The sequence below is a fragment of the Trachypithecus francoisi genome, unplaced genomic scaffold (genome assembly GCF_009764315.1).
Source record: "Trachypithecus francoisi isolate TF-2019V2 unplaced genomic scaffold, Tfra_2.0 Contig01440, whole genome shotgun sequence".
NCBI lineage: Eukaryota > Metazoa > Chordata > Mammalia > Primates > Cercopithecidae > Trachypithecus > Trachypithecus francoisi.
The window spans coordinates 10,094,124-10,120,326 of record NW_022681431.1 but is presented as its reverse complement, the minus strand read 5'-3'; the positions used below and the strand labels follow the sequence as shown (position 1 = coordinate 10,120,326).

The following is a 26,203-nucleotide window of genomic DNA, read 5'->3' as shown; positions in this document are numbered from 1 at the left end:
GGGCCCAACCCTTGGTGGGTGGCCGGCCCTCAGGGTCACAGGTTGTCTCACCAGCTTGGCTGGATGGGTCTCCTGGTCTTCCTCCTGTCCCTCTGCTTGGCACCCTCCACCATCCCCTCCAAAGCTTCCAGTGACAACCTCATTCCCTCCATAGCACAAGGGTCCTCCTGTACAACAGGCATCTTTACCAAAAGATTAAGGAACACCATGACCCCCAACCTAAAAGAGGCAAGGCCGTTCCATGGGAAATGGGAGGTGCAGGCAATTGGCAGGGGTAGGATTTGAGGGAGGGAAAATAAGAAGAAATGTACATTTCATAAATAAAGACCCTCCACCCAGTGGTGGGAGCAGGTCATACCCAGGGCTGGCGGTAGCAAAGAGAAGGAAGGGACGTCCACTTTATTTTGTCCATATTCATACATTTATACAGCTCATAAGTCAAAAACTTTATACAGTGACACCATTATCCCCTGGCCCACCTCTCTCCTTTCCACTTCTGTGTTTGACCCTGCTTAGACCACTGTACACAAAGGTTGATCAAAGGCAGTGGCCACCTCAGACTAGTGCAATACCAGTCCTGCAGGGGAGAGGCCTGGCAAGGTGAGGGTAAGACACCCACAGTCCAACAGGTCCCAGACCTTGGCCCATCCAGTGAGGACAAAGGGGCCTCAGGTCTCCAAACTTAGCTCATGTAAGAGCAACTGCCCACCATTGTCCCTGCCATGCCAACTTATATAGGCATGACCCTGGCCCAGCAGGGAGGCAGGCTGAGGGCATGGCGGGCTCAAGCCCGAGAGCTGGGGGCGGCAGGTGCGGAGTAGCGCTGGCGGGCATGCTTCTCACAGTACAGCTCGTCACCCACCCAGAAGTGCCCACGCATCTTCAGGTTCAGCCCACAGTCGGCGCAGGTGTAGCAGCCGGGGTGGCGATACCGGCCCTCCTGGATGCGCACAGCCTGGTTCCTGCAGGGGAGGGAGAGGCTTTAGCTCAGAGCCGCAGCACCAAGCAGGAGGCCACCACGCCCAGGGGCCCTGGTCCCCACTGTAGCGTCAGGATCTGGATAGAGCCCAAAGCCTTCTCAGAGACTTGATATTTTTTTTTTTTTTTCAGACGGAGTTTTCCTCTTGTTGCCCAGGCTGGAGTGCAATGGCGTGATCTCAACTCACAGCAACCTCCACCTCCCAGGTTCAAGCGATTCTCCTGCCTCAGCCTCCCGAGTAGCTGGGATGACAGGCATGTGCCACCACACCTGGCTAATTTTTTGTATTTTTAGTAGAGACGGGGTTTCACCGTGTTAGCCAGGATGGTCTTGCTCTCCCGACCTCAGATAATCCACCCTCCTCAGCTTCCCAGAGTGCTGGGATTACAGGCGTGAGCCACCGCACCCGGCCCGAGACTTGACTCTTGAAGCTGCACACAGGAATCTCACTGTGATGAACCCCCTAACACACACATACCCCCACCACCGCTGCCACTGCTGGGACACCTAATTTTAAAAAAAAAAGCCAGGCCCAGTAGCTCACGCCTGTAATCCACGCCTGGGATCCCAGATGGCCAGATCACTTAAGGCCAGGAGTTTGAAACCAAACTGGGCAACACAGCAAGACCTTATCTCTACAAAAAATTTTAAAATTAGCCAGGTATGGTGGCACACGCCTGTAGTCCCAGCTACTCAGGAGGCTGAGATGGGAGGACCGCTTGAGCCCAAGAGTTCAGGGCTGCAGTGAGCCATGACGGCGTCACTGCACTCCAGCCTGAGCAACAGAGTGAAACTCTATTAAAAATATTAAAGTTTTTTTAAAAAAGTTGTTCCTCCCACACAAAGACCAATGAGTCTGTCCCACATTGCCTGGATTTTTCACAGAGCAGTGATTCTCAGTGTGGTCCTGGGTCCCACAGCCAGCAGCATCGGCATCACTGGGGAATTCATAAGAAATGCACATTCTCAGGCCTGCTGGCCTCCTGGAGTGGAGGCTCTGGGGTGGGCCCAGCCATCGGCATTTAACAAATCCTCCAAGGGACACGACACATACACCTTTGAGAACCAGGATGGAAAACATGCTTTTTCCCTATCTGTGCACAGCAGGGGAACTGGATATTCTCCCACTCTGTAGATGAAAACACTAAAGCCCAGAAAGTTTAAGGGATTTGCCTAAAGTCAATCACCTGCCCCTCCCATGCTATACACTTCAGAAATTTACCAGAGAGGGGTTGGGGGAGGGGGACGGGAGGGTGTTCAGCAACCTTCCAGAGAATGTGGTTGCATTATAAATGCCACCCAATGAGAAAAATGAGCCCACCTCAGCCGGGAACGGTGGCTCAGCTGTAATCCCAGTACTTTGGGAGGCCGAGGCAGGAGGATCACCTGAGGTCAAGATTTCGAGACCAGCTTGGCCAACATGGGGAAAACCCGTCTCTACTAAAAATACAAAAATTAACTGGGCGTGGTGGCAGGCGCCTGTAGTCCCAGCTACTCGAGAGGCTGAAACACGAGAATAGCTTGAACCTGGGAGGCGGAGGTTGCAGATAGCCGAAATTGCACAACTGCACTCCTGCCTGGGCAACATAATGAGACACTGTCTCAAAAAAAAAAAAAAGGAAAAGAAAAACAAGAAAAATGAGGCCACATTGCCTGCTCCAAAGGGGGAGGAAGGGGGAAAAAAAAATCAAGATTTTCCAGGAGGATGTGCTGTACCTCCAGGTAGATCTCCAGAGGCTTTGAAATTATCGAAGAGAAATCAAAAGGGATTGGAAAAGGAGGAGAGGGAGACAGAGGAGACGCAGCCGGAAGCAGCTAGCACAGGCTCCTAAGAAGCCTGTAACTAACGCCCTCAAAGCTGTGGGACACTGCTTCCCCTAGGGTCCCTGACTGGGTGCCCAGTGCTAGCCCGATGGGCCCGGCCCTTCCTGAAAGCATCCAGTGCCCTGTCCCCCTCCCAACTCCCCTGCCAAGGCTCAGGTCCCCCACCCTCCTCCACACTCACGCGATGCTGGTACTGCACTTCTCACAAGTGTGGAGCTTGGGAGGTGTGGCCAGGGCCCTGGAGGCGGGCAGAGAGGACTGGGGGCTCAGTGAGCTGGGCAGGAAGGCTGGTGTGCCACCTGAGGGCAGGGCAGATAGACACATGGTGAGAGCCCACCAACCACAGCAACCTCCCAAAGATGCTCTAAGGTGGTGGTCTTGGAAAGCACCCTTAGAAGAGGACCCCTAAAGTCACGCTGACGGTGGCACTGGGTAAGGAGGAAGGTGATATTGCCAGACCCATGGCTGAGGCTGGGCAAGGGCACGAAGAAGGCAAGTACAAGGCCTAGTTTGCCCACCTGGGGCCGTCTGTGCTCAGTGTGTGACATGTCAGGTGAAGCAGGCGCTCCCTTCTCTAGTGACCCAGTAGTGACAGTGTGATTAGATAATAACCTGAGAGCCGGGCGCGGTGGCTCAAGCCTGTAATCCCAGCACTTTGGGAGGCTGAGGCGGGTGGATCACGAGGTCAGGAGATCGAGACCCTCCTGGCTAACACAGTGAAACCCCGTCTCTACTAAAAATACAAAAAACTAGCCGGGCGAGGTGGCGGGCGCCTGTAGTCCCAGCTACTCGGAGGCTGAGGCGGGAGAATGGCGGGAACCCGGGAGGCGGAGTTTGCAGTGAGCGGAGATCACGCCACTGCACTCCAGCCTGGGCGACAGAGCGAGACTCCGTCTCAAAAAATAAAATAAAATAAAATAAAAATAAATAGATAATAACCCGAGATGGCAACAGGAGTGCAATGCCTCGGTGTGGCTTTCAAAGGGCTTTTCCATGCATTATCGCATGTGAGTTCTCAAGCCACACGAAGATGAAGCCCAGGGCTATGGGGCAGCTGTCACCCCTGCCTGCAGCTAAGGACACTGAGGCTCCCTTGGCAAAGGCACTGCCCTCTCCCTGTGCTGCCTCCTGGGACCTTCTGAGGCCTCAGGGTCAAAACAGACAAGATTTGCTCCAAACCTCACCCCACCCCCATGCCTCTGCAAATGCCCCTTGGAGCTAAACATCAGCATTAGAACCAGCTACCTGCCCACATCCAGGTGTACCCTGTCCACATGGGCTCTTACATGTGCTCCCAACCTGTAAATCTCACCTTCAACCTCACCGTTGTTCCTGGAGGCCAATTTCCAGCCTGCATCTCTGTACTCCCCACTCCCCTGCTCCCTTTCCATTGCCACCCCAATGGAACTCAGCTGAGCTCCAGGAGCCCACACCAGCCACTGGGAAGGAAAGCCTTGGAGACAGCCAGGTGGGCCGGTGCCCAGGGCCAGGGGCACCATTTCCTGGGAAGCCAACTTCTCTCCATTTTAAAATTCAAAGTCATGGATGAGTTATGCAGCCTCTCTGGTCACTCTCCTGCCTGTCCTGTTGCCTCCCTCCCCTTCTCCCTGCTGTTCTAAAGGGCATTGGTGCTGAGCGTCTATAGGAACCCCCACAGCAGCGCCCACTTCCATGGGAGCTGGCCAGGCCTGTCTGCCCCAGTGAACGGAGCTCCCCAAGGGCAGGAGTGGGGTCACGGCCACCTTCCATCCCCACACTCTGCACACATCTGATCCCTCGGATGGACACAGTCAGTGTCTGTCACATGAATAACTGAACTCTGGCAAGCCTCCGTATGTCTTGCTCGCCTGGCATCTGTATTTAATGGCTCTCCTGGGTCAGGGCACTCCTCAGCCTGGTTCCTGAGGGCCCTCACTGCAGGGGCTTGGCCTCCACTGGTGCCCTGCCATGCTATCAGGCCCCCATTCTCTCGCTCCCACACCCCAAAGCCCTCTGGCCGCCAGCCTCCACCTTCCACAGTGCTTCCTGCCAACATCTTAATGCTGTTTAAGTCTTGATGTTTTTTTCTGAGGCCAAGAGGCCAAGTCAAATCCCTCTTCCTCCAAGAAGCCCTCCCTGGAGGCCCAGCCTCAGGCCCCGCCACCGTTTTTATCACTCTAATGACACTTTCCCATCCCAGCCAGCTACTGCCCACTACTGTCTGGGAGCACGCTGGTGACCCTCCCAGACCTTCAGCTCCTTAAGGGCAGGGTCTGGGGCTTCGCACCCTTCTGGGCTCCATGCCTAGTCCCGTGGTGAGCGCCTCACAGGCACTTAAGAACACTGGTTCACTGACCCATCCAGTCAGGGCCTGGGATACAAGAGGGAATCTCCTTCCCCTCCCCAGCCCCTGTGGCCCTCACCTCTCTCCTCAGCCTCCAGGGCTTCCTGCAAGAGCCGAAAGGAGCTGGACTGTCGGGGGGCCGCCCGTCCCTCGCGATTTTCCTGGAGCATCTTGAAGACTTCCGAGTCCTCGTCCAGGAGGAGGCTTCCCCCTTCCAAGTCCACGCTGTTGGGTGGGTGGCAGCCAGGAATGAGGGTCCCTTGTCGGGGCTTAGGCAAGCAAGGGGGTGGAGGACAGGAGAAGAGAGTGGGGGAGGGGAGGAATCTGGGAGGTGGAGGAACCAACTGGGGCTGGGGGACCCCATCCCTCTCGGGAAAACCCATCTCCCTCCTGCCCCTCCCAGCCTTCCAAGACCCCACCCGCCCCTCTGGGCCTGCTGGTACCTGGGCCTAGAGGAACGAGGGCCTGGGGAAGGTGGCAGCACCAGCACCGCCGAGTCGCCAGCTCGGCCGAGGCCAGCCTGTGGGGAGGAGGCAGTCGGGGAGGAGGCAGTCGGGGAGGAGTCAGGGCCGGAGCCTTGGACCAACACACCCAGGAGGGCCTAGCCCGACTGTTCCCAGGCCCGACACCAGGGGGCCCCCGGCCCTCACCGACCAGAAGACCCCTGCCCCTTCCCTTGGAGCGAGGGCACAGAGACTGCCAGGGTCCAGAGGGTGAGGGAGGCATGTGGGTTCTGCCGGGGACCAGGCAGCAGGAAGGCAGCAGGCGACAGCTAAGCAGAGTCCTCTGTCACACACGCTATTATCTGTGTGCAAAGACATTGCACACTGGGGCCTGGCTCCGATCCCACAGAACCAGCAGAGAGGAAGCATGCTGCCCTTTTACACTGAGGAGATGGAAACATAAAGGGATGAAGTAAGGGGTCGAGGTCCCCTGGGAACCAGGGCCAGCGGGGGCAGAGGCTGTCTTCCCAAGGAGAGCTGGTTCCTCTCCCGAGAGGCGGGGGTCTAGGCTGACCAGCCTGTCCCTGCTCTGCTGGGAGGTCTGGGCCTGCCCCATGGAGCTTGGGCAGCCGAGCCCTCCCTGGGCCACACCCTGGCAGCAATGCCCATCTCCAGGTGTGCCCTGTCTATCTGGGGCTCTTACATGTGCTCCCAACCTGGAAATCTCACCTTCAACCTCACCGTTGTTCCTGGAGGCCGATTTCCAGCCTGCATCTCTGTACTCCCCGCTCCCCTGCTCCCTTTCCATTGCCACCCCAATGGGACTCAACTGAGCTCCAGAAGCCTGCACCAGCCACTGGGAAGGAGAGCCTTGGAGACAGCCAGGCAGGCTGGTGCCCAGGGCCAGGGGCACCGTTTCCTGGGAAGCCAACTTCTCTCCATTTTAAAATTCAAAGTCATGGATGAATTATGAAGCTAGATGGAAAATTGCATAAATCTTTAAGCTAAAGCAAAAACTTCTGGATCTTAAGCAAACAGCCCTAGACCCTCGCCCCACCAGCAGTTCCCCTCACATGCCTCTGCTCTCAGGGTTCTTCAGTAAAACATTCTATAGGTAAGGAGACTGCAGGTCAGAAGGGCAAAGTGGCTGGTCTAAGCCACCTGAAGCATCAGAGGCAGGGCTGGGACTCCACACCTGGGCTGCAGGGCAACTGCCCGGGGCTGTGCGGTCACCTGAAGGACCTAGAGATAGTTTCTGCAGGTACTCAAGAGCCACAGCACATCTCCAGACAGACCACATGGGCCCTGCCTGGGGCACCGGCCCAGGATCCCTCCATGAGGCAAGTCCCCATTCCCAGCCAGAGGGAGAGGGGCTTTTTCCACTTGGCCCCTGTTCACCAAGGCATGTGATTACCAGCAAAGGGAACTTGTCATTTCCAGAGGCACCATAAGGGCGTCCTGGGCCTCCGGCTCTCTGCAGCCTTGGCCATGTCAGGAGGCCACAAGGACACAGCACTCCTGCCTCTCTAGCTCACAGCATTCCTCCCATACACTCCCACCAGACTGCCCGGCCCAGAGAAGGAGCCTAGCTCCCCCACTGAGAGAGGCAATGCCTTTCTCCTCCCTCCCTTCCTCCCAGGTGGTTAGGGGTTAGGGACCCTTGCCTTCACAGAAGAGAAATTTTGCTGTTCAACAAGTTTAGGATCTAAAGAAAAATTAAGTGGGTTTCTTTCCCATGGGACTTCTTAGAACTTTTAAGACTCTTGAGTGTAAGTGACTTTTTTTTTTTTTTTTTTTTTTTAAAGAGATGGGGTTTCACTATGTTGCCCAAACTGGGTCTGGATTCCTGGGCTCAAGCAGTCCTCCCGCCCCAGCCTCCTGAGTAGCTGGGACTCCAGGCGCATGTTACAGCACCCAGCTACACAGTGATTCTCAAGAGGCAGCTGTGGGACCACAGCGTCATTTGTAGACTAGAACGTCAGCTCCATAAGGTCAGAGGTGTCACTCTGTTTTTCCACGATTGCGTCCCCAGAGCCCAGATGAGTGTCTGACATGAAGCAGCTGCTCGACAAATATTTGCTGAAGGAATGAGCAGAGTCATCAAGGTCAGAGAAGGGAACTCAGAGCGTCTAGTCTGACCTGAGGCCCAGGGAGAGGAAGAGGGACTGGTCCAAGTCGTCATGGCAGAGGTGGGACCAACCCAGGTGGGTCTCCCCACATCCAGCTCTGGACACGTGACCCGCAAGCCCCATGCCCAACTCAGCGGGTATAGGCTGGAGCCTGGGAAGTTGCATTTCCAACAAGTTCTCAGGTGTTGCCGCTGGTTTGGGATCCATGCCTCTGTACCTTCCACACCGTTCATTTTCCTGGACTGGGGACAACACGAGGGGGAAGCTCAGGAAGGCTTGCCCTTGAGCATGTGGTCCTGCTGAGACCACAGCTCGCCAGAGACTTTGCGGAAAGGAGCCAGGACTAACACTGACTAGCCCTGAGACAAGCTCATTCCTGGCTTGTCTCAGAACAAAGCTTCTCCCTAAAAAATCCCCCAGCCCCAGTATACCAGGCCTCGCCTGGACCACTGTTTCCCCATCTCCCAGCGTGTCGGGCCTCCTGCTCATCCTTCCCTAAACCCTCCTGCCGCCACCTCCAATGTCCAGCAATACTCGTCACACAGCCTTCCTTCCCCAACTCCCCCACCAGAATGCCTCCTGCTTTTGTAATTAATACCACACTGCTGGCCGGGCGTGGTGGCTCAAGCCTGTAATCCCAGCACTTTGGGAGGCCGAGACGGGCGGATCACGAGGTCAGGAGATCGAGACCATCCTGGCTAACACTGTGAAACCCCGTCTCTACTAAAAAATAAAAAAAACTAGCCGGGCGAGGTGGCGGACGCCTGTAGTCCCAGCTACTTGGGAGGCTGAGGCAGGAGAATGGCGTGAACCCGGGAGGCGGAGCTTGCAGTGAGCTGAGATCTGGCCACTGCACTCCAGCCCTGGCGACAGAGTGAGACTCCGTCTCAAAAAAAAAAAAAAAAAAAAAAATACCACACTGCTTAGTGCCTAATTGCTCCAAAATTGTTTTGCAAGTTTGCCTTATCTCCACAACTGCATCTTCAATTCCTTAACAAAGGGGACCCATGGAATACATCTCTATGACCACAACGCCAGACTGCCCCTGGGTGGGCATGCAGCAGGTCACCAGGGAGCCCCTCTTCGGAAGCCCCCCAACTCCCCACGCCAGAAAGATCCTGCTCCTTCCTCCTCCGGAGCCCCTGGGTTCTAGTGCCCTCCCTGGCCACCCTCAAAGGCTCTGCTTTCTGTAATGCAGAATCAACCCAAAGGTAGGGCTCAGCAGCTGGGCTGTATCCCCATCACCCCAAAGGCTGGACGTGCCCCCGATGCCGTCCCCAGCAGCTGCGGCCCACGGCTGTTGGCTGCCTCACTCCCTCACCATCCCCCACTGTTGAAGAGGAGAAATACCACCCAGGAAGGGGGTTAGGCTGTCACCAGTGGCCACTGAGACCTGGCTGGAAGAGAGTCCAGGGGAGCTGGTCGGATTAGGGGTGGGGGGAGGAGGAGACAGAACCAGCCAAGAGCAGCTCCAGGCAGAACTGCAGTCCCACTGGGGCATCTCTGGGCTGAGTCAGAGGAGGAAAGGAGGGTGTGGGTGGGAGTCGGGCAGTCCCGGGTCTTGGAATGGGGAGGAATGTATTCGAGAGATGCAGCCAGAGCCTAAAGGGAATCATCCCAACAACAGCAGCGAAACTATTTCAGCCGCAGCCCAAGAGAAACACACAGGCAGGAGGAAGTCAGCAGGATGGGAGGGGAGGGGGATGAGGGGAGGGGGATGAGGGAAGGGGAGAGGAGAGGGGTGGTCAGAGGGGTGCAGGAGATGGACAGGCCACTGGGCACTGCCAGGCAGGTCTTGGGCACAGCACATGTGGCCCACAACCAGAAGCGTGGCCTCCCTGGCTCAGGAGCAGAGCATGCCTGACGCCAGGCGAAGGAGGCCCTGGCTGCCCAGGTGGGCCTGGCTGCCTGCAGTCCCGGGGCACTGGCAACCCACAGGAACAGGAGGTGCTTCTGTTCCTCCAGCCTGTCCTCCCCTACAGAGCCTCACCTGTCGGCTTCCGGGGCGGCCTGAGTAGGACAGGCGATCAGCAGCAGGGAGGCCCGGGGAACACGCCAGACTCTGGAAACTGAAAGTGGGAAAGGGACAGTGTGTGCTGGGGCCACCCCCAGCTTGCCCAGGGAGGATGCTGCCCCAGGCTCCTCTGAGCAGAGCTCCTGCAACTCCAAAAAGCCAGCCTGGAGCTGGCAGCCCAGGCGACCAAGATGCCCACCCACGGGCGTGCTCACCTGCGGCTGATGGCCGCCTCTCCAGCGAGGGGGCTACTGAAGGGTGGTGGTGAGAAGGGGCTGCCAGCCCTCGGGCTGAGGGAGGTTGGGCTAGAGTAGGAGGACCTTAGGGAGGAATGACTCTCAGTGTGTGTCCTCACGGAGCCCTGTGGAGAGAGTGGCCATGTCAAGAAAGGCAGGGCTGCCCCACCAAGGCCGCCCTGCCCTCGGGCCTCACTCTCATGCACCAGCGATCAGGGTGCTGAGGCTTCCAGGGGAGGGCACCAGCTTACCTGAAAGCGAGTCGCCAGCACTTCCAAGGAGCTGTCCCCATTGGTCTGTCCTGGAGACGCAGCCTGAGACCTGAGGAGGCAACAGAGGGACGTAGTGACACCGGGGCCCTGCACCCAACAATCCCCAAAAGAGGCCAAAACTGTTCCCAGATCTGCTTCTCAACACCAGTAAAAGCTACAGAAAATTTGGACATCAGGTTGTCAACTTTTAACTTTCTCAAACTCAAGACAAACAACTATCATCAATGACCACCATGGTTTCTTAAAAGAAAGGACAGTTGGCCAGGCACAGTGGCCCACGCCTGTCATCCCAACGCTGTGGGAAGCCAAGGCAGGAGGATCCCTCGAGCCCAGGAGTTCAAGACCATCCTGGGCAACATAGGAAGACCTCGTCACTACTAAAATTTTTTTTAAAGTAGCTGGACATAGTGGAGCATGCCTGTAGTCCCAGCTACTTGGGAGGTTGAGGTGGGGGGATCACTTGAGCCCAGGAGGCGGAGGTTGTAGTGAGCCATGATTGCCCCACTGCACTCCAGCCTGGGCAACACAGCGAGACTCTGTCTCAAAAAACACCAAGGCGAGGCACAGTGGCTCACGCCTATAATCCCAGCACTTTGGGAGGCTGAGGAGGGTGGATCTCTTGAAGTCAGGAGTTCAAGACCAGCTTGGTCAACAAGGTGAAACCCCGTCTATACTTTAAAAAAAAAAAAAAAAAAAAAAAAAAAAAAAAAGGTTAGCCAGGCCATAGTGACGTATGCCTGTAATCCCAGCTACTTGGGAGGCTGAGGCAGGAGAACTGCCTGTCCCTGGGAGACAGAGGTTACAGTGAGCCAAAATTGTACCACTGCACTCCAACCTGGGCAACAGAGACTCCATCTCAAACAACAACAACAAAACCCACTCCCCAAAAAGAAAGGATAGTTTGGTTCTAAAAAGTAGAATGTAGATAACTTCATCAGAAAGTTCAAACATTCCATTTTATTAGAGTCCTCACATTATCCTGCACTCTGGACTTTGTCACTGATATCGCTCAGCCTCGGGTTTGTAGATTGATATGGGGGAAGATTACATTTTTTTTTTTTTGAGATGGAGTTTCACTCTGTCTCCCAGGCTGGAGTGCAATGGCGCAGTCATGACTCACTGCAACCTCTGCCTCCTGGGTTCAAGCAATTCTCCCTGCCTCAGCCCCCCAAGTAGCTGGGATTATAGGTGTCCGCCGGCACACCTGACTCATTTTTGTGTTTTTAGTAGAGACGGGATTTTGCCACATTGGCCAGGCTGGTCTTGAACTCCTGACCTCAGGTGATCTGCCCACCTTGGCCTCCCAAAATGTTGGGATTACAGGTGTGAGCCACCATGCCCGGCCCGATGACTGATTTCATAGAAATACTCCTTTATATTTTAACCCATGGAGAAACTGAAGCCCAGAGAGGGAAAGTGAGCTGCCTCCAGTTCTAGAGGCCATGGTGACTGGGCCAGCTGCGCACCCTGCCCACTGGAGGCCAGGGTGCCTTTGAGAGCGTCACTCCTGATCCCTTCCTCGGGGGTCTCCCCAGCTAAACAAAGGGTAAGACTCACCTGCCTCCTTCCAGACAAGCAGGCCCAGCTCCCCACCAGTGAGAGGGGCTCCCCCCTCCCGGCTCCCTGGGTACCCTCTTCCAAAGTGGAACCCAGCTGGAGCCTTGAGTGGGAGGTAACTGAAGTCAGGGCTAGGGGACAGCCTGCCTCGTCCCATCCTGCCACACATTCCTGGCTGTGAGGCTGCTTCTACTTCTAGAGATGTAGGGCAACAGGACCCTCAGCTTCCTGGGAGAGCCATGGGATCAGAGTGACGGGAGCGCAGGCTCTGGCTCCAGCCTGGAGCCCTGCTTCCTGCCCCAGGGCTTCTGATGCTAGAAAGGCCACCTGGGAGGGTAGGAGGCCGGAGATGTGAGGGGCACGTCAGCAAAAGTTAAGAGACTGGGCCAGGCGCGGTGGCTCATACCTGTAATCCCAGCACTTTGGGAGGCCGAGGCGGGTGGATCACGAGGTCAGGAGATCGAGACCATCCTGGCCAACGTGGTGAAACCCCATCTCTACTAAAAATACAAAAATTAGCTGGGTGTGGTGACACGTGCCTGTAGTCCCAAGTACTCGGGAGGCTGAGTCAGGAGAAACGCTTGAACTCAGGAGGCAGAGGTGGCAGTGAGCCGAGATCACGCCTCTGCACTCCAGCCTGGCAACAAGATTCTGTCTCAAAAAAAAAAAAAAAAGTTAAAAGACTGGAGTCTGGGCTTGCCTGGTGCAGAACCAGAGGCCTGACTTACAGCCCAGGCCTACCTACCTTCCTGGAGCCCGGAACCCTCCAGAGAACCCCAGAGGAAGAGACGGTGTCGTCTTATTCCCAGAAACCATGAGGTGCTCTCTACCCTCCTTCTCGGGGTCCCACTGCTGCAAACACCCAGGGACCTGAGCGACATGAAGGGAGTCAGCTTCTGCCACACCACAGGGCAGGGCAGTTGGAGAAGGAGGGGCTTGGTAGGGCTGAAGAGAGCAGGACAATGTGGGGGTGGCCAGGACGCAAGAGGTGTCTGACTCATGTTCCAGGCCTGTGTAGAGGGCTCTCCTGACTTGGGAATCTCCTGGCATTCCTGATCTGTGACTCACTGCGAAGCCCCACCCCACGGAGCCACCTGTTCCCCCTATAGCTTGGCCTCCAGGCCCCACCCTGGCCCCACCTTGGCTTATAGGCTCAAAAGCCTAGGAGTAAGGCCCAGGATGGGGAATCCAACTTCACCAGCAGGGCCCAGAGCCATGATGGGGAGGAACAGACAGGCTCTGAGGAATGAGCCCCCCACGTCCTCACTTCCAGCTGGGAACTAAACAAAGGCCATACTCTGTTGGAGGCAGGAGTCCTGGGGACCAGCCTCGGGCATACCTAGCCCAGAAGTTTCCCCTCTTCAACCCACTTCATGCCCACGCCCTGTGCCCTGCACACTCTTGGGAACCAGTCAAACCCGGGCTTCCAGGTGGCTGGTGCCAGCTCGCCCTGCCCAGCCTGTGACTGCACGCCCAGCCTGGCGCCCACCTTTACCCAACCAGGCACGGGAACACCCCTCAGCCCACCCTGCTGCAGGAAGCAGAGCCCAGGACCTTCTCACCAAGGTGCAGAGAGGGCCCAAGAAGGCCGCTTTAGGGCTGAGCTCTAGGCCATGGGCAGGAGCAAGGGCTGCTCCGTGGGGTGGCGGGGGGAAGGGGAATGCCACAGGCTCTGCAGAGCTGGAGGCCCTACCGGTCCAGCTGCAGCCGCAGAGGCGAGGGGCTCTGGCGGATCTTGCTCTGGGCCTCCACATGCAGCATGCCCTCCGCGCTTTCCCCGTTGATGGCTACAATTATGTCTCCAGGTCGGAGGTCAGCGTCCTTGGCTTTGCCCCGCTCAGCCACCTGTAGGCATGAGAAGCTGGCATGCTCAGATCGTGGCCCACCTGGGGAAGGGACTTCCCACTCTGCTACCCAAGAAACACAGAGGCTGGCTTGACCCAGGCCTGCCTGCACCCTCCTACACGTCCCTCTGCCTGCTCATGACACCCAACTGATCAGCTGTCCCCCCACATTGGCATTCTAATGAGCCTCCCAAAGAATGTGCAGTGGCAGAATTTCAGGAACTGTGCTTGGAAATACTTTTGGATAGAGAGCCTTGCCCGTGCAAATCACACCTTGCAGGTGACTGCCTGCACAGCCCTCCTGCGAATGCTCCCAGCCCGGCCCGGGTCAAGAGGAGACTGCCAAGAACTCCGGGGCTCTTGTTCTAGTAACCACCCAAAATGGCTGCCTGCAGGTGTGGGGATGGCAACTGGGGAGGCAAGAGCAGGCCCTGTCCTCGGCCCAGTTCCTTTTCAGTCCCAAGGTCTGTTCCTGAAGTGGCCACCACATCCCCGTGGCAAAGGGCCACGGCTCCCTTGCAGCCAGGACGCCAGGCAGCAGCAGGTCCCTGGCTCCAAAACAGAAAAAGCAAGCCTTCTGTGCAGAGTGGGGTGAACATGGCTGACCTCACTTCTGGCAGGACCCCCTCACCTCTTGGAGCCACCATCCTTACCTTGGTCACCATGATGGGCGTGTGGAAATCCCTGCCCCCTGTGATACGGAAGCCCCAGGGCGCCGGCCCGGCCACATCCACTGTGAGCACCATACCTGAGGAAGACAGGACCAGGAGGTGAAGTCCGTGCCCCCACCCGGCTCTGGGGGTACTGTAAGGCAGCAGGAGAGGGGCCAAAGGGAGAAGGAGAGGGCACGACAGCTCCCGGAGCAGTTACTCAGGGTCTTTGGGGTGGATAGAGGAAGTGGTTAACTCCCTCCCTCACCCCGTTTCACTTCCCCCCACCCTGGGAAGCCATGCCTCTGTGTTCTCCCTTCCTTAGGCTTCAGCCCAGGGAGCGACTCCCAGGAGGGGGCGGCCCAGGCTGCCAGGTGGGGGGCTTATTGGAGCATGGGGGGCAGGGGCTGGCAAGTGGAGGAGATGCCAGCACCGCCTCCATCTCCCCTCCTCCACCATCAGGGCTCAGTCCCACTAGCCCTTGCTTCCTGTCCCCAAAACCCACAGCGCACGGTACTTCCTCTCCACTCTTGGGGAGGGCTGGTGAGTGGCCTAGGGAGAGGAGGGCTCAGGAAGCGGGAGGAACAGGCTGGCACCGGTACAGACTGTGGAAGTCACTGGCCAGGTGAGGGGCTGGTGGGGTGAGGCTGGGTCTTCACATGGGCCTCCTAGCTGCCCACCTCGTTCTTGGCAAAGTGGCTCACACGGGCAAGACCAGGCTCCCCACCTCCCCCAGGGGCCTGCTGCCAGGGCAAGGAGGCCAGGGTTCATCTGTCAAACTGGGCACACCCACCCTAGATTCCTGATGCTGCCCAACAGACAGCCGTGGTGACAGGCCTCCCATCCACAGCCCCTGTGCTGGGCAAGGAAGTGCCCCTGCAGACAGACCCTTGTGGGATTTCCTGAGCCTCTAGCTCTGGAACCAGGAGCCAACCCAGGCAGGAAGCCGCGGTACCCGGCTGGGCACCACCCTGCCCAGCACCCATCCTGGGGCTGCCCCGGGGACACAAGCGCTGTGAGAATCTATCAAGAGCACCAGCGGTCTGTCCGCTCCATCCCCAGCTGCCTTCCCCTTGGGCCCAGGCCTGGCCTTTGTACCCCGCACCGCCACCACCCCAGTCCTCGAGGCCGGCTCTGGCGACTCGGCGGCCGCCCTGAGATTCCCAGACCTTTGAGCCGGTCAGTGGACTCCGCGCTGCGGGCGCCGCGGGGAGGTGCCCAGCTGGATGGCCCGGCTCTCCCAGTTCTGGTGCCTCCTTCGCTCTGAGGGCAAAGTACCCTGCGGGCCGGGGGCTGGAGGAGGAGCGCGCCGGCCGGGGAGAGTGCAACCCGCGGGGGCGCCCCCGCCGATGCGAGGCTGCAAGGAGCCGGGCCGGGGACGAGGCCAGGGTCCCGCGCCGAGAGGGGCGCGGAGAGGAACCGGGCGCCGGGGATGGCGGGCCGCGCGGAGGGGCGCAGGTGGGCACGCTCACCTGGCTGCCGCTCACCTGTCGGGCTGGGCGCCCAGGCCCGGGAGGGAGAGAGGGCGAGGAGACGCCGCAGCTCCCGCTGCCGTCTGCCCGACTCCGGGGAGAGCCCGCCCGGGGCTCCGGGACCTGCCTCCGCCCATGTGATCCCGGGGCCGCCCCTGCCGCCGCCCCTGGCCCGGGAAGCCGCCGCCTCCGCGCGGCGAGCCCAGGCGCTGCCACCTGGCCCGAGCCCGCCGGGGGGATGGGGCAGGCTGTCCCCAGGGCCCCCTGCAGGCTGCAGCCGTCCAGCCGGTGGCGCCCGCATCCTCCCCGGAGCGCCCGTACACCCCCGACCGCCCGGGGCACAGCGGAGCCGGTCCAGTGACGGCCCCGCGCCCCAGTTCGCAGACGGCCGAGGGGGCAGCCCCATAAAGCTTTCCTACGCCGGCCGCGCTCTCCCGCTCCGCATCCCCAAGTCCTGGGCAGGGTGGGCTGCCTGGGTGCGTCTGCGGTCCGTCTGGCTCCTCCACCTACTCCAGGCTCGGAAGCTGGCGCAGATGCGGCCTTGACACACACAAATCCCAAACCAAGGCCACCCTCCTCCCGCCAACTCCCTTCCTGAGCGCTGGTTTCTCGCCAGCGCAGAACTTCTCTGCCTGGAACTTCTCTGCCTGGAAAGGGGACCCGCAGGGGCCCTAGGAGATGGAGAGAGAGCCTCCTGGCTGGGGGTTCACTGGACACCCCCACCCCTAGGCTGGTACCTTCCCGTTCCCGTGGGCCCTCACCTCACCCTCTCTGCAGGCCTTCACCCCGCTTCCTGCCCCCTCCCCCGTCCTCTTTCAAGCATCTGGAGCTCAGGCTGTAAGGATGAGGAGAGGGCAGCCAAGGAGGGGACCCAGGTGCCAACTTAGGGAGGAGGAGCTGTACCTGACAACCCTTTCCCCGGGGACCTCAGGGCCACAGAGCCGCCTCTCCTTGGGTCTCCACTTAGCCTCTGGCTGCCAAGCTGCTGTGTTTTCAGGGGATCACACCTGTGGGCGCAGCTGTGCCTCGCCTGCCTCAGGTGTGAGTCATTCCCTCCATGCTCGCTCTGTGAAGAGTGGCCTCCCCACGCCCCTCACCTGCCCGTGCCCTCTTCTCAGCCTCCCTGCATTCACAGTTCGGCCTCTCTCCTCCCACAGCCTCTGTCCTGGGTGTGCAAACTCCTCTCCCATTGGCTGGTTTCCAGCCTCCTGGCATGACCACCTGGCCTGATTGCACCTGTTCTACCTTCCTGACTAGACTGGAAGCCTCTTGAGGGAAGAGGCAACTACAGGCAGGGTGAGCACAGCCCCGGGGGCACACACGAGCCCCCAAGTGCACAGCTGTGTCTCACTGGCTGTGTGACCTTCAGCAACTTCCTCAGCTCCTCCAGGCCTCAGTTTCCCCATGTGGAAAATGGGGATAATGTGCCGCTTACCCTCCTGTTGTAAAAATTGCTTGGCCATGGACAAAAGCCAAGGATGGCACAGAGGTGTCAAACAGAGTCCCTGCCTCACATGGGGAGGGGACTCCTGGGAAGGGACCCAAAGGAAGGGAAATTCATCCATTCAGTTCTTCCATGCAATCATTCTAACAGCATTCATTCAGTGAGTACTGAGCACCAGTGAGTACTGAGCACCAGGCACCGTGCTTGCCTCTGGGAATGGAGAGTGAACCAAACAAAAGCCAATCATTTCCTCAGAGAGCCCCTCCTGCATGCCTTGGACAGACTCTACAAACAGCCCCAGGTTCATCTGGCAGGGCTTTCTGATGGGTGGGTTGTGAATTCACAAAACCCACCACAAAGACAAGCCAGCGAATGCAGGCAGGGCACAACTCTGGCACAGAAGGGACACGTCCTGCTCGTAGCCTCTCTGTGGCCCTGGGTAAGCCATGTCACCGCCCTCCCCTCTCATGAGTGAGCCATCCCTAGCAGCCTCTGATCCTCCCTTCACCACCACCCTCCCCCCCCCCCCCCCCCCCCCCCGCCCCACTCAGGCCAGGTCGAGACACAGAAGCATCTTTCAGGCAGGACTGTGGTGCAGACAGCCAGGGTCGGAGGGTTTGTTAGCTGCGGGAGGTGCCAGCGCTCCATCAAAGAGAGGGCGTGGAGTTGGTCTCTGTCCCAGGGAGAGGAGGCCTCAGCCCTGATATGTTTTATGAGGGCATCAGGGAGTTCATGAAAAAAGAGCTGGGATGGGGGAACGGCAACCTGGCCAGTGGGTTCTGAAGAATGGTCGTTTCCAGGCCAGGATGGGCTGGACCTGCCCATTTAGAACCAGACCAGGGTGAGAATGGAGGTGGATGGAGGACTCGTTCTTCCAGCCGCTGTTTAACCCCTGCTGGGTCAGGCCGCACCCAAGTTCAAGAAACCAGCCAGGGCTAGGCCACTGCCCTGTCAACCACGAGCCCCTCCCCTCTATCCTGACAGAACTGGGCACCACCACCTTTCACTCCAGCCACCACCTCTTCACACCTGCCTTAGGTGACAGGCCTAGAAGACAGGATTGCCAGGAAGAACATAAAAGCGGCCCAACCCTGGACCGCCCTAGAGAAGTCCCTGACCTCACACATGGCCTTCCTTCTCCAAGGGCCCCTGGGCGAGGGCTGCCTGGGCATTTGGTAGATTTCAGGAAGTGAGGTGGACCTGACTTCAGCATTGAATAATTATGTGACCTAGAAAGCTTAATTTCTCAGAGCCTGGGTCTCTCCCTCTGTAAAATGGAATCATAACCTGCCATGGTGAGGCTCAAGTTAGGTAACACACAGAGAGGCCCTGGTGCCCTGCTCACCTCTCAGCAGCAGCTGAGACACCGAGCTGCCTTTCTTGGCAGAGTGGCTGGACTCTGCCTGGACTATGCCACCACTCTCATCCCACAGGGACCCGCAAGCTCCAGGACTATAAAACCTTGTTGAAGGTCGGGCGCAATGGCTCACACATGTAATCCCACCACTTTGGGAGGCCGAGGTGGGTGGATCACCCAATGTCAGGAGTTCAAGACCAGCCTGGCCAACGTGGTGAAACCCTGTCTCTACTAAAACTACAAAAATGAGCTGGGCATGGTGCTGCAACCCTGTAATCCTAGCTACCCAGGAGGCTGAGGTGGGAAAATTGCTTGAAACCGGGAGGCAGAGGCTGCAGTGAGCCGAGATTGGGCCACTGCACTCCAGCCCGGGCGAAAGAAAGAGACCCCATCTCACAAAAAAAAAAAAAAAAAAAACCCTTGTTCAAGAGCAGTTTTGGCTGGCTGTGCCTCACCACTCCCAGCTTCCCACAAAGGACTGCTCAAACGCCTGAGCCCGAAGAGGAGGATAAACACACATCCAAGGGCTTCGGTGTGGAAATGGAGCACACAGAAGGAAAACAGCACAACAGTTAGAAATGTCATCTAGCCCAGCAACCCCACGGTGGCAGCTCCACAATCAAAACAGTCTGCAAACAAGGCCACATTCAGTCCCCCATCTCTGATGTCTCCCTGCTACCAGGGCCTGGCACTGTTCATTCTCCCAGCACTTCTTGCCACACAGCTGCCCCATCGTGGGGGCTATCCCAGCCTGCCTGACACCCAAGGGCAGAGATCTTTGGAGGTAATAACGGTGTTTTTCCATCCTTCCCTTACACACACACCTGTCCCACCTGTCTCCCAGCACAGCCCCCAGCAGAAGGAATTCCCATCTTCCCAGACAGAAGAAGGCATCTCCTACCCCAAGGAAAAGGCCTCAGAGACAAAGTCCCTTGTGTCCAGGTTTATTTTACATTCTCTTCCAGAGGGGACGTGGGGCTGGGGGAGAGCCAGCAGGCAGGTGGGCAGCACACAGCAGTCTCCCTGGGGAACATGTGAGCCAGGCTAGTGGTGCCCGGCCCCACAGTGCGGGGTGATATTCCAGGGCCAGGCCCAGGACTTGGCAGCCCCTGGGAAGAGGTAGCCTTGGGGCCAGAGCTCTTGCCAGGCCTGGATCGCTAAGAAGGTGCTGCTGTCCCCCGCCTTGCTCGGCCCCCCCATGCCCAGCTGGAGGCCAGAAGGCAAAGTGGGCAGCCAGCAATCTGGGGTGGTGGGAGGAACCCCAGCAGGCGGGGGCAGCCTTTGGTCTCTAGGAGGCTAGGAAGCTGGTCCTGGTTAGAGGAACCCCCTGGGGGCAAAGCGGAGCGCTGGTCCCTGTTAGAGGAAACGCTGGAGCAGGATGGGGGTGGGGGACTTGGGGTCTGGTCTCAATAAGGCCTGGAAATGGTCTCCACTTCAAAGCGGACCTCTGTCTTTGGGGAGTGGGGTGGGGAGGAAATGAAAGGGCTGTGGGAGGAATGTCTGTGAGTCGTGGGTGGGAATCAGTCCAGGGGGCTTCGAGGGGGGTCCGAGGGAAAGGCTGCGGGGGTCGTCTGCAGATGCCGGGAGCTCAGGTCCTGGGGAAGGAGGATGTGGGCAGGGGTCATGTCCCTCCCACGAGTGCCACCGCTCCCCACCCCATCCTGGCTGGCTCCAAGTTGCCATGGAGACCACTCACACCGGGGCAACGTAATTTCCAGGGAATGTTCCGAATTTCTGGGTCCTCCGGGAGACACCTGAAAGAGGAAAGGCAGGAAGAGCGTTCCCCACTCCCTTCTTCAACAGGGATGCAAGGGTGAGGGCCTGCCCCCTGCCGGCAGTGCCCAGAACTGTAGGGGAGTTCTGTAGGGGAGCCCAGGGAGGGAGTTGGATTTGCTCTCCTCCTTCCTGCCCCCTAGCGGCAGAAGCTTAGATGGGCAAAGCTACACTTCCCACACTCAACAACCAAAGAATCTGAGCCATCAACAAAGGCGCATCACACTGTACACAGCGCGCAGTCACTCCCCACCTCCTCCGCAAAGTGGGGACGCAGGAGGAGGAACCACAGAACTGAAATCGGGAGAAACATCCCTGGTCTAATACGGCACCCTCACTTAGAGATGGGTGGGAAGGCCTAAGAGAAGGCTGAATGAATTGCCTGAGAGTATCCCGATGCTTAGGAGCAAGCTTGGGACACAGATCCAAGCCTCTGGTCTACAGCCCCACAGAAACTCATGTCTTGAAGAGGAGGAGGGGGAACCCCAGCGGGCAAAGCATCTGGGGGGCCTGGCACCCGATGCTTCCCCAAAGCCAGCACTTCTGTTGGCTGCCTTCCTTCATGCCCTGAAGAGAGTGACGCCCTGGAGGAAACTGGCACCAGCCCAGGGTCACCAATGGAGTCACTGTGGACCCAGGGCAGGGTTGCCGACCTTCGGAGCCCTGCACCTTTCCCCTGCACACCCCTGCCTCTGGAGCAGCACTTGGGGAGAGTTCCCGGTGGAAAGGCCCAGAGCTCACACCTGTGTATCCCCACACCCCCCAGCTGGTTCTTCCAGCCTGGGAGGAAGAGGGAATGGAGAAATATAGAAATACAGATATGTAATAAATATTATTATATTCCTATATATAGAAAAATAGGAATATAAACTCAAATGAACGTCACTCCTGACCTTGGGTGAATGGATGATCCTGAGCCTCCCCTTCAAGGCTGGCACCCTGACTTCCTTGGGGGCAGCCCATGCTCATCCCACCCCCACCCTCATCCTCTGCCCTGAGTACCTCCCTTTCCTCTCCGCCTCCCAAAATCCTTCCCCTGCCCTTCCAGGCCCAGCTCCCTCATTTCCTTTAGGAAGCCTTCCCTGACCTGTGCTAACTAAAATCGTCACCACTAGCCACGTGTGGCTGTTGGGCACTTGAGATTGGCCCATGCAACGGAGGAACTGGATTTTTAGTTTATTTCATTTGAGCTACATTTCAACAGCTGCATGCAGCTGGTGGCTGCCATACCAGAGAGGGCACAAGTCTCACCCATTCCTCTCAAAGCACTTGTGGCTCATAACACAAAAGTGGTACTTTCTCTTCTTGTCTGCATAGATTTGCAAAACTTTATTAGTAGTTGTAAAAAAAAAATTCCAAAGCAAAAGTATATCGAGTAAATTTGAATACATCTCTAAGCACCGCCTCCCTCCCCCACCAGAAGGTAGGGGCCATTCACAGGGTAGTGCTTAAGGTCCTGGGTGGGTCAGGAGACTGGCTGGCAGCTGTACAGGGATCAGATCAGGAAGGGTGGGCTGCCAGGTCAAGGGGCTGCCCAAGCAGCCCCCCAACCCCTCAGGCCTCAAAACCTGCTTGGGGAGGGGCAGGGGGCTTCTGGCCACTCTCTTGTCTCTGGGGACGGCCCATCCTCTGAAGATGAGACCTGCACAGGGCCAGCCCACTCTGGGGAAAGAGGCCATGTGAAGCCTGGTAGGTTTGTCACCTTGATTCAGGCCAAGGCCAACCTGAGGCTTCCTGCGTTTGTCCTTGGTCAGAGCTGCCCTTGGGCCAGCCCTGAGGGGCTGGGACCTTGCTCCACTCCCTTTTCCTCCCAGGCTGGAGGAGCCAGCTAGGGGTTGGAGGATACACAAGTGTCAGTCCTGGTCCTTTCCACCAGGTCCTTTCCCCGAGGGCTGCTCCAGAGGCAGGAGGAAGGGGCAGGGCTCTGGAGGTCGAGAACCCTGGCCTGGGTCCCCAGTGACTCCATCGGTGACCCTGGACTGGTGCCAGTTTCCTCCTGGGCCTCGGCCTCTTCAGGGCATGAAGGAAGGCAGCCAACAGAAGTGCTGGCTTTGGGGAAGCATCAGGTGCCAGGCCCTCCCCAGTAGCCCGGTTGGAAGCTGAGTGGGGGGTGGTCGGCCATGCATCTTTGCTGAAGTAGCACTGGCAGGCAGCAGCAGCCTACCCACAGCCCCTGGGGCCCTGAGATGCCTCCTCCCGGCCTGCCCACGTACCCACAAACCAGCCATCGTCACACTGCTGCATGACATCCACCCTGTCCCCCTCGCGCAGCTCCAGCTCGTCTTCGTTCCGGGGCCTGTACTGGTACATCGCCCGGTACCTACGAGAAGCATCATCATGGCCACCGGAGAACGGGCCCAGAGGCTCTAACGCAAGTGTTGCCACTTCCTGTGAATGCCCCAGGGTCCCTTCACGCTCTCACTAGCCGCTGCCCCAGCTCCTCGGAGCGACTCTGCCTGTGCTCAGTGCAGTCTTTCCCAGGCCTGCCTTCTGCCCTCTGGGCCCTAAGCCACTGAACCCTCGCCTCCTCTGAGCACCTGGTGCCTTCCTGTCCATTCTACCGGTTCCACACTTCAATTATACATGCACTGACCTCAGGGCTAGAAACCCAATGAGGAGACCAAGGTTACAAGACCACGTAGCTGCCAGGAGGGATTGGGAACATCACAGACCAGCGCCTCCTCCCTGCACCAAATCACCATAAGCTCTTCGAGGACAAGGGCTACCTGGTACAAGTTTCCCAAATCCACAGGTGGGGACTTGGGGGAGGGTGGAATATGGGGCACTGCCTGCCAGTGACCCCTCCCCACGTCTGATCAAGCCCTCAGATGGTACTCACGGGGTCCAGTGTATCTGAGAGGCGTTAGGAGAAGAGGTCCCCAGGTCCAGGGGATGGCTGGGACCTCGAGGGTGGGACAGAGCTGGACCAGGGGTGCCAAGATTCTGAGGATTGACAGGAGGAAAGGGATGTCAGAGGCAGGAAGATGATGGATGAACCAAGAACACCGAGGAGCCTGGGCTGGCTTTGGGATTCCATCTAGAGTTCCCTGGGCTAGAGCTCGGTAGGCTGAGGTTCCCCAGGCCAGGGTGGGGCTGCCATACTAGCTTCTGCCCTATCACCCCACTTGTCTGTCCCAGGGCTGTCTGGGACGGATTCCCAAGTGTGGACGAGTCACTGGGGTGGGGGATGGGGGGTGGGGAGGAATTCGGCTCTCTGGTGGAGGCAGGCTACCTCACCTGGGTCTGGGGTCTAGGCTCCTGGGTGGAGAAGGATAAGCCAGTGCGGCGGGGGGAGGTCTGCCCTCCCCAGTCGGTGGGGTCAGCTGGGCTGCGCAGGGCTGAGGGGGAGCTGGGGTGATGGGCTGAACGGGTGGCAGTGGTCAGGCGGGGAGATGCGGGGAGCTGGGGGCCGTCGTCACAGAGCCGGAGCCGGGGTTCACGAGACACCTGCACGTAGCTGGCGGGGAATATGCCTTGGCGCCCCGTGCCCGTGATGCGCCCCTCGTACCAGTTCTCATTCACCTTGCGGATCAGGCAGATGTGCTCTCCCTGAGGGGGGAAAGTCAGTGTCTGTGGGGCTTTCCTGGTGCCATGCACCCACGGGTGCCTTATCTGGGATGCATAGCAAGGTCCCCCCTCAGAGCTTCAATCACAGGTGAGCCCGTGGCTAATAATGCAGATCCAAACCCAGCTCCGCCAGGTCAAGCTGTGTGGCCTCAGGCAGGCTGCTCTGTCTCTCTGAGCCTTGTTTTCTCCTCCGTTAAGTGAAAATAACCATACTGTCACTATGAGGTGTGAACGAGATCAATAGTCCACTCCTTAGGCACACGGGACAGGTGCTACCACTACTGCCCTGCCTGGGTCCTGTTCCTGCCTCACGCTGGGGGATCCTGTCATAGGTGTGTCAAAAACACACTCCCCAGGACAGGCAGGGAGTCCTCAAGGCCACAGGCTGGCTGACATTAGGTAGAGCCACTCCCTGGGAGGGTGGCCTCCAGCCCTTGCCTTCCCCTGCTCTCTCCTGCCCTCACCTCTCTCCATCCAGCCACCTTCTTCCCCCTCTGTCCCTGGGGCCAGCTCTTCTGGGTAGCATTCACTATGGTCTGTCTTTGGCTGATTTTGGAAGCATAGTCGCTGCTCCCCAAATCAACCAAAGGCAGACCACTTCTCTGCTTTCCAGAACAGCGTTTTGCAAACTTGTTTCACCACACTCCACAGTTAAAAACGTTTTAATAACAGCCCAGAATACATACATATGTGTGTACACAGAACTGCCTACAGTAGGATAAAGTGCTCTTTCTGCCCGTGACGCACGCTAACGTTTCTGTCTATACCTTTAAAAATGCTGACTATGATCCCCTGCAACCTGCAGTTTAAAATACATATAACTCTAGAAGTTTACGATGATCTTTTAAAAATGGACCAAAATTACTTGGGAGACTGGGATAGGGGCAGGGGCAGGAGGATCGCCTGAGCCCAGGAGTTCAAGGCCAGCCCGGGCAACACAGTGAGACTCTGTCTCAAAAAAAATGCAGAAGAAGAAAAAAAAGACTACACTAAAGGAAGCATAATGAAAGAGACTGGGGAAAATTTTGAAATCCTGGGTGAAGCTAGGTACATCGGACTCTTTTTTTAAAAAGTGTTTTTAGGCCAGATGCAGTGGCTCATGCCTGTAATCCCAACACTTTAGGAGGCCAAGGTGGGTGAATTATGAGGTCAAGAGATTGAGACCATCCTGGCCAACATGGTGAAACCCCATCTCTACTAAAAATACAAAAATTAGCCGGGCGTGGTGGCGGGCGCCTGTAGTCCCAGCTACTCTGGAGGCTGAGGTGGGAGAATTGCTTGAACCCGGGAGGCAGAGGTTGTAGTGAGCCGAGATGGCGCCACTGCACTCCAGCCTGGCGACAGAGGGAGACTCTGTCTCAGAAAGACAAAAAACAGTGTTTTTAGTGCACATATTTACCTACATCTTCGCCTGCCCGGACCCACCCCACCATCTCCTGCCTGGCCCACCTTGCGGAAGGACAGCTCCACCTCCAGGTCTCCCTTGAAGGCGTACTGGGCCACAGCCTCTCCATACTCCAGCACCTGGTAGGTCGGGGGCTTGATGGGCTTGGGGATCTCATCTGCAGGCAGCACCTGCATGAAGAAAGGTCATGCGAAAGATTTGGCCTGGGCATCAACATAGCACAGACTGGGGGTTCCTGTGAGACAGCAAAGAGAAGGTGGGCCTGCCCCTAGGCAGAGAAAAGATATAAACACCAGAAACAAGCCCTGAGGACAGCCAGGGGTGAGTACAGCCAAGGGCAGCTGGAGGATGGGGAGGAGTCTGGGAAGGCTCCCTGGAAGAAAAATTTTCCACAGGGGTATGTGGAGTGGGCACTACTGAATGAAAAACTCCAAGAGAAAAGATAGAAGCCAGTCCGATTAGAGAGTTTAAGTTGGACCACAGAAGAAAATGAGGCATTCCAAGCAGCAGGGAGAACTTGGGGAACTGTTCCAAAACTGAGGATTCATCCTCTTCTCACTGCCAAGAACCGGGTATCACTGGGTTCCAGTGTCTTGGTTCCTCCTCCCCATCCACCCCAGCAGGAGCCCAGAATCCTCATGTCCTCTTTGCTTCACTCTGCCCATAAAAATCAAGCAGCCAATCAACTATTTCACACAAAGACAGAAATGACTGGTGGAGTGAAATACTGTATATACTTTGTGAAATTTCAGGACCAAGTGGATTATTGGGCAGGCAAGGGAGGCCTAATGATATCTATCAAATCAAGAGCCTGAATTAAACAACAACCCAACCCATGGGTCAAAAAGGAAGTCACAAAGGAGATGAGAAAACAGTCAGAGTTGACGAAAAATTAACATGTGTGAGATGCAGCT

General features: G+C 57.6%; 2 protein-coding genes across 24 annotated transcripts in view; both read right to left on the bottom strand.

Moving 5' to 3' along the window:
• Positions 1 to 380: 380 nt before the first annotated feature.
• On the bottom strand, positions 381 to 16,665 carry PDLIM2 (PDZ and LIM domain 2). Of its 9 annotated transcripts, none has more exons than XR_004441089.1 (10): positions 15,441 to 16,222; positions 14,275 to 14,369; positions 13,471 to 13,622; positions 10,200 to 10,269; positions 9,928 to 10,073; positions 9,689 to 9,767; positions 5,570 to 5,646; positions 5,206 to 5,395; positions 2,985 to 3,102; positions 381 to 962 (listed from the first exon to the last, which is right to left on the bottom strand). XR_004441089.1 is itself a non-coding variant. In XM_033228332.1 (10 exons), exons 2-10 carry the CDS (start codon positions 14,365 to 14,367, stop codon positions 785 to 787), a joined length of 1,059 nt encoding a protein of 352 aa, XP_033084223.1. In that variant the 5' UTR covers positions 14,368 to 14,369; positions 16,647 to 16,665; the 3' UTR covers positions 381 to 784. The 9 variants fall into 9 exon arrangements, 8 of the variants coding, with proteins under 8 accessions (XP_033084223.1, XP_033084166.1, XP_033084187.1 ...); XM_033228332.1 differs by lacking the exon at positions 15,441 to 16,222 and adding an exon at positions 16,647 to 16,665 and having other exon boundaries at positions 5,206 to 5,351; XM_033228275.1 differs by having other exon boundaries at positions 5,206 to 5,351.
• A 2,807-nt stretch (positions 16,666 to 19,472) lies between these two features.
• SORBS3 (sorbin and SH3 domain containing 3) overlaps positions 19,473 to 26,203 on the bottom strand; it is a 30,423-nt gene continuing 23,692 nt past the window's right edge. For 12 of the 15 annotated variants that reach the window (XM_033228168.1, XM_033228177.1, XM_033228090.1 and 9 more), the window contains 6 exons: positions 25,334 to 25,459; positions 23,555 to 23,866; positions 23,157 to 23,260; positions 22,531 to 22,637; positions 20,241 to 20,298; positions 19,473 to 20,139 (listed from right to left, as the gene is read on the bottom strand). In XM_033228168.1, coding sequence (XP_033084059.1) covers positions 20,133 to 20,139; positions 20,241 to 20,298; positions 22,531 to 22,637; positions 23,157 to 23,260; positions 23,555 to 23,866; positions 25,334 to 25,459 — 714 coding nt within the window. In that variant the 3' untranslated portion in view covers positions 19,473 to 20,132. Of the gene's footprint in view, positions 20,299 to 22,530; positions 22,638 to 23,156; positions 23,261 to 23,554; positions 23,867 to 25,333; positions 25,460 to 26,203 lie in introns of all 15 variants that reach the window. The other 3 variants (XM_033228117.1, XM_033228147.1, XM_033228216.1) reach the window with 1 other exon arrangement.

Excerpts from the sequence above, each read along its gene's own strand:
- PDLIM2 (XM_033228275.1), bottom strand. The coding sequence starts at position 16,149 with ATGGGGCTGCCCCCTCGGCCGTCTGCGAACTGGGGCGCGGGGCCGTCA. Across the intron at positions 10,074-10,199 it reads TGCTGGCGACTCGCTTTCAG|GGCTCCGTGAGGACACACAC; the intron begins GTAAGCTGGTGC and ends CTCTCTCCACAG. Across the intron at positions 3,103-5,205 it reads CCTGGAGGCTGAGGAGAGAG|GTGGCACACCAGCCTTCCTG; the intron begins GTGAGGGCCACA and ends CCCTGCCCTCAG.